Source organism: Dreissena polymorpha, chromosome 12, assembly GCF_020536995.1.
Source record: "Dreissena polymorpha isolate Duluth1 chromosome 12, UMN_Dpol_1.0, whole genome shotgun sequence".
Classification (NCBI taxonomy): domain Eukaryota; kingdom Metazoa; phylum Mollusca; class Bivalvia; order Myida; family Dreissenidae; genus Dreissena; species Dreissena polymorpha.
In genome coordinates this window covers 14,541,082-14,547,960 of record NC_068366.1, presented here as the reverse complement: position 1 = coordinate 14,547,960, position 6,879 = coordinate 14,541,082, and the positions used below count along the sequence as shown (strand labels likewise).

Genomic DNA, 6,879 nt, shown 5'->3' with positions numbered 1-6,879 from the left:
ATATACATTATTAAAATCTAATACATGACTGTTTCATGGTTACTGCCACCAATAACAAGGACCACAATGGAAATAAGTGAAAATCATTTTTCTCTTTTTTGTGTTATCCTTGGTATTGTGTGTGCATTCCATGGTTTGCTATGTATATTGCTGTGATAATATATTTTATATTGTCTGCATTATGTAGTAACTATGTAATGTTCATATGTTTACCAAATAAAAATCAATCAATAAGGTACACCTATATACATGTATGAAAAAATAATGCTTTATAACGCGATTATTTGACTGATTAATTTTACAAAAATAGTTTTGGTTCACGGCAATTTGCAATCACCAAGATAAGGTGCCAATATATTAAAACAATTTGAAGAACCTCTCTTGCAAAATCGCTATACAATTTATAAATATTGCGCTTTGAGGCTGGTTCATTATTTTGGTATGCTTGATAAACGTGTTTGTGCAAGGGTTCTTATCAGTTGACGTCTACAAATCTTTATTTCAATTGGAATTTAGTGCATTCTCATTTCGAACTCGAAAGAGAAGCAACGCAGTTAAATGTCTGTAAGGAATTCTAGGGCGGTACGTGTTTTAACAATCATTTTTTTTTACTTTTTTAGTTAAATGTTGCATAATGCTGCAGCATTTGTATAAGTAATATTAATATAAAAACTATACTAGTAATTTGTTTAAACATTTATTAAATTTGCATACTTACATTGTTGTGTGCGTTATAAAAGGTGACGATAGACCATCTCATTTTAGACACTCACAATAACAAATAGATATGTATTCCGTTTAGAAAAATGTTTTAAACAACGCAACTGCACATCGCCCCCTCATGTATGAACAACGCACTAGGATAGGCCTTTGTCCGATACAATTACTTGAAGTTAAATTGAGGTGTAAAAACCGAGATATTAAAGAGACCGCTGCGAAATATCTCTATTTCGTTATCGGGAAGCAAATATTAGAACACTCGTTCGAATAATATCACTTTGAGATATCGTAAGGTAGGTTTTATTTTTGTTTTTTTAAGAACATTTTAAATTTCAACGCGGTATACTTATGCTTAAACACACATAACAACTAATATATTATTTTGGAGAGAAACGCAATCTCTATATAAATGGGATCTTAATTGGAGGGCCTGTTTAACCACCAGCATACACATAAAAGATTCATTCAAAATAAAGAGTTTAATTTTATTGTGTGTGTCAAGTTATTACGCATTTAACATGTCATCATATATTAACATATCACATAACGCGACAGTGTGCACTCTTTTTGTATACCGAGTAAGATGCGGCTGTAGCGGATAACCTTGACTTTAAAGGCATCTCAGACATATGAATCTGTTTTCCGTGCTGTATTTAACAAGACAAACCGGAAGTTTTGTATTATCACATAAAACCTTGTAAAATATAGACTACCAGCTTCCGTGAAAAACATACGGCCGGCCTTAGATAATAATTATAGAAGTTTAATTATGAAAAACGAAAACATTGTTTACAAATTAGTTTTTGTAAATTGTGTATCTATTTTGCAACAAGGGAATATGTCCTGTTAAAAGATGCTTTGCCTTTACGTTTACTACAAAAGAAGCCTTCCCATGTGTATTGTTCTGGTTGGTAAATAAGGTATATAATGCCTTTGACATTTTTCTCAATATCAATGTGTTATACTTATAATCCTACACATTGGTGTGGAAAATGTATTTAAACCCTATAATCGTGCCACTTACACATTAAAGCTAATATTTAACTAACATTCATTATTTTATCATGACTAATGAAGTACCCCGATCTATGAATGGCTATATGACTGCATACTTTTTAATATTATACACAACACTATTAAAGGGGCCTTTTTAAGTTTTGGTAAATTGACAAAATTAAAAACTAAAATGTTTCAGATTCGCACATTTTCGTTTAAGTTATGATATTTGTAAGGAAACAGTAATAATGAACATTTACCATGCTCTAAAATAGCCTTTATATGCATCTTTTCACGATTAAAAGCTACAAATTATAAAGTGTTGCAACGCGAAACGATTGAATAATTTGGAGAGTTCTGTTGTTGTCGTTACATTTCTTTTTTTTTTAATTTATTCTTTATTTCTTTACTGGAGATTTTAGATCCAATGTTCATATTCATCAATATGACGCATTTAATGACAGACTTCAATACATGCAAAACTCTGTGAAAATGCCCCTTTAATTAAACATTTGGAGTGACGAGACGACAAACCCGCACGCGAATAAAGATATTAGATTAATATTGTACCCCAATGTAGTACGGCAGAGATATATTAGCATCTGTTTATATGTAATATTTTTTTACTGAGTGCACTGGTACTTCTCCTATCGCCCCTCGGAAGATTTTTTAGTTGGGTTATGGCGGATAGGGATTTCTATAGACGATCTTGCATCTTCCTGTTCCCGGTTTGAGGCACCATTCAAACTTAACATCGGTTAAATGTCTAATGCGTAAGACCAATAAGAAAGTTATGGTTGAGCGGGAGTTCAAACCTGCGTTCTGATCGATTCAAATGTTTAACCACTCTACCAATGTTATACTTATATCAACATCTTTCGCAGGTAGATAAAGACATCGTTAATGCGGCAAACGCGTGCTATGTTAAACGCATTAACGTAGTCCTCTATATGCATTGAAAAGCGCCCCATATGAACGTGTTTACTCACGTGAATTTGTCGACATGCATATGCGGAGTTAAATATGAGGACAGTTTATGCTTGATATTAAGTGTGTCTGATGAAACTTGAAATCGTTGCGTTGAAAACAAAAAAGTGAACACATTCAGTCTTATTAATGCTAAACTGACAAATAATATTTTTATTTCAGATGACCGGGGTCCTAATCGTGTTTCTCGCATCATGTGTTTACGGATTTCTTTTGGACACAATCTCAGATCCTTGCTCGTACTCAAGCAATGAAATCGCATGTAGAGGCCGTGGACTTACTTCAATCCCTCTCTTTAACTTGACACGCTATACAGATGTTTGTTTAAAGTTCATTACCTTGAGCGACAACAAACTAACCAGTATTGGAAACGATTCCTTTACACAGCTACGCTCCGTTAATTGTTCATATACTATACTTTTTAGTGACAACAACATTTCTCAAATTGACGAATACGCTTTTCGCGGAATTGAGGCCCATATTGAAGGATTATATTTACAACGAAATAGTCTTCACTCCCTTCCAGAGGCAATAAGTTCGAGTATTAATCTGAACATGTTATTTATCGATGGAAACCCAATTGTGTCATTGAATCCGTCAATCATGGCTAAAATTGGACATTCTGTAACACAATTTAGCGTCGACATGTCTTTGTTTCAAAAGTGGCCGACCGAACTTCATTTTTTACATGAACTAACGCACCTTTCGCTATACAATATACCTTTTCAGTATTTGGATTCCAGTGCATTTCGTGGACTTACAAATGTGCAGTTCTTGTACATAATGGGCTCTAATTTCATAAAAATCCCAAATGCAATATGTACTCTTTCTTCCCTTAATTCATTACAGATAGATAATAATTACTTTTTAAACGAAAGCAAGTCAGACGTCTTTGAACCATGCAGTCATACAACCAGCCTGCCAAATGTTATTAGTTTTTCATATTCAAACAATCGCGCTGATTTCTTTCCAAACATTTTGACAATATTTCCTTCTGTAAAATATATTGGTATGTCCAACAACGGTATGCGATTTATGAATGCAGATCAGTTTATGGATAATTTTAGTGTAGTACGTTTTGGTTTACATTACGAAAAGTTTAGTCAAATTCCCAGTTCCTTGAATACTTTTAAAAGTCTCGAAAAACTGCTGCTTCAAAATAATTTAATAGAATTCATCGAGGATGATGACTTTATTGGATTACGTAATTTAACAATCATTAATCTAGATTACAATCCCATTCAGTATATCACGAACAGGGCATTTCAAAACAACACACAACTTACGGAAGTAACCTTGTCCCATACGCTTCTAACCACCATACCTACCACTGTAACCATGATACCAGCTCTACAAACTTTACGTCTTGAGGCCAATGGCATCGAATGCACTTGTGAACTAGCCAGTCTGAAGATTTGGAATGTTTCTTCGATACGGATAGAGGGACAATGTTATCAAACAAATGAACGAATTGATCAGTTTATCAAGACCTACATTAGCGCTGGTCGGTGCTAGCCCTTGAGAAAAAAAAACGATGATAGCACGTAACATTTTCTGAAATGTTTTGACACACATCCGCGTGATTGGCCTTTAACTATTAATTTGCTTTATATGACCTTGTATTTGCTTAATTCAAATTATTGGACGTTACACTTATTTTCATGCAATCCCTACGCAGCAGGTACCTCACACATAATAATATTACTAACATGTGTCATTACAATAAAAAAAACTCCATATGTGGAATAATTTTAAGTTTATACTTTTATTTGGATGCATTTTTTTTACTTTTTTTAAATAACATAAACAGAACAGATGTATCGATTGTTATGAAATGTTTTCATCAGTATTGTTGTAAACATGTATAGTGTTTGGAAAAGCTCTGTTAAATATGACACTTAGAATCCTCATTTTATGTTTCCTTGCTTGGAATGATATCAATTCACAATCCTTGGAAGATGGACATGATTCATACTGAAAATAAAATGTTTTAGTTAATTTTATTCATATCCATTGTACTAGAAATGAGGAAATCATTCAAGTCATATGTGGTGCATCGATAATTTAAAATATACCTAGTATGCATTTTGTGATTAACATTGAAATTTTAAATTGGTGTTGTTGTCATTTCTGAATGTGCATTTTGTTATTTTGATATTGACATTATTGTTTATATTTGCTATAATAATTCAATTTGAAATAATGATCTATGTATCTTTTTGATTGTGATATTTCTGAATTGATAACGTATATGAATCACATAAATACTAACTAACAGATGTTGGAAAATAAATGACAAAAACTAATAAAGTTAATTGTTTCCATATGATTTAGTGTATTCGTTTAAATGTTTCCAGTACCCAGAACCGTATCGTCCATGGTATAACTTACATTTTCCGAGGCAGAATACCAGTTATGATCCGCGTTGGGCTTAAATGGGGCTTATGCCATTTGAGGCAAACGTAGTTCCAAAACAGTCTACTATTAGTTATTATTGCTGGTGGGGTGCAGAAACTTGGCAAAATGAGGGCTTGAACGGAAGAAATCGTGCATTAACAAGGCGATTCATGTGCCGTTCAAGCCTTGTTATGTGTTTTTCATATCCATAATCTGGTCCACACGCAGTTACTTCCCTTCTCCAGCCTTCGACGACTTTCCAAGCATAAATGGGGAACTGAATAAGAACCAGTTTCCTCGTGCATGCAGGGATAATGGCAATGCCTATTTCAATCCACTTTTCAACTTATACCATCTGCACTCTCTTGAGAACAGCTTTATTGTATTGGCAACGTCAATAAGTTAAGGTTATTTACTCAACACTTTCAAAAGACTATGCTGTAAATTTAAGTGATTATGTACCTTCAACGATCCTGCTGTAAATTACAAAATAATTCCTCATTTCTTAATTTGCGCGGCTGCATTTCAACTTTGCATTAATCCACTGTTTAAACACATTTTAAATCGTAAACTGCCTATCCGAAGGTAAAGCCTCGTCATTTCGGATGATGACCGAGTGAGGCATATGTAAAACACAACCTTGAATTGTATTGAAATAATCGAATTATTTTGTCGATGTCGAATGAACAAAACATTGTTTTCAATGTTATTTTAATTTATTTTGGTATGTGTGATTTGTTTATGCAATAATAGCGGAAATACACAAATCCTCGGACATGATCATCTGCGGGCGCTCTCAAAATCCGTTCCTGCCCTTGTGCTGCGCACTCGGGCAGGAAAGGATTTTTCGAGCGCCCGCAGATGATCATGCCCTCGAAAACGTGTATTATCCCTATAATGAGACCACAAACATTGCGTGACTTTATAGCTTATAGCGATTATCCTGACCAAACTGAGGGTCTGCGCAAGTGTGTCTGGAGCTAAGCTGCTCGCATATGGCATAAGACCCCTTTTCGCACACAGCGGGTCGTCAAATATTGTATTGTGTGAATACAAATCATAAAATATAGGCATGTTCACCGAAACGTTAACTATTCGAAGTATGCTTTCTAACGTTATGTTTACGGACGGTTATCAACATAAGGCTCATGAAAGACTGTTATAACAAAGAACAATAGTTTTATTATTATAAGAAGAAGAAAAATAAGAGGCATAATGCATAATGCATATATAACGTAATATGGAAACACTATTATTATCATTAAATTAAGGATTGGACCATGTGTAAGACGTAGACACTTAATTGTGCAAAACGATCGCTACAGCTTATGTTTTTGCATAAACTAACTAATATCACTTTTGACCAAGATATGTAGAATCAAAATTCTTATTTATGTTATGAAACTTTAACAACAAAGGTTAACTGTCCACCAATAACTGCTGCATTCCGATGAGGATAAAACAAAGTTATGAATATATTTTCCGCAAGACACTACAATCAAACATAATAGTAAACACTATTGTTCATTGCGTGTCATGAGCAGAATATTGTTTTCATTCACATGATTACATTTCTATTGTATTGAGCCTGCATATGCGCTCTATAAATGGCCCTTACTAAGTTCCAATTGATGTCATTCGGAACTCGGAGAACACTCTTCTTTCCGCTAATTGAAAAGTGCTACAGAAAAATTACCTAAACGCTATGTTTTTTTTCCATTCAATGTACTGTGACCTCAAATCAGACTGCCATGTGCGAATGTTCATGTGGCACAAGTT

At 33.9% G+C, this 6,879-nt stretch overlaps 1 protein-coding gene across 1 annotated transcript; it reads left to right on the top strand.

Moving 5' to 3' along the window:
* Positions 1-430: 430 nt before the first annotated feature.
* LOC127853548 (chondroadherin-like protein) lies at positions 431-5,029 on the top strand. Its single transcript, XM_052388126.1, has 2 exons — positions 431-582; positions 2,866-5,029. Exons 1-2 carry the CDS (start codon positions 559-561, stop codon positions 4,216-4,218), a joined length of 1,377 nt encoding a protein of 458 aa, XP_052244086.1. The 5' UTR covers positions 431-558; the 3' UTR covers positions 4,219-5,029.
* The last annotated feature ends 1,850 nt before the right edge of the window (positions 5,030-6,879 follow it).

What these genes read in the sequence shown, in the direction of transcription:
- LOC127853548 (XM_052388126.1), top strand. Translation starts at nt 559, where the DNA reads ATGTCTGTAAGGAATTCTAGGGCG. An exon ending in CTGTAAGGAATTCTAGGGCG is followed by an intron (nt 583 to 2,865) that starts GTACGTGTTTTA and finishes TTTTTATTTCAG; the next exon opens with ATGACCGGGGTCCTAATCGT.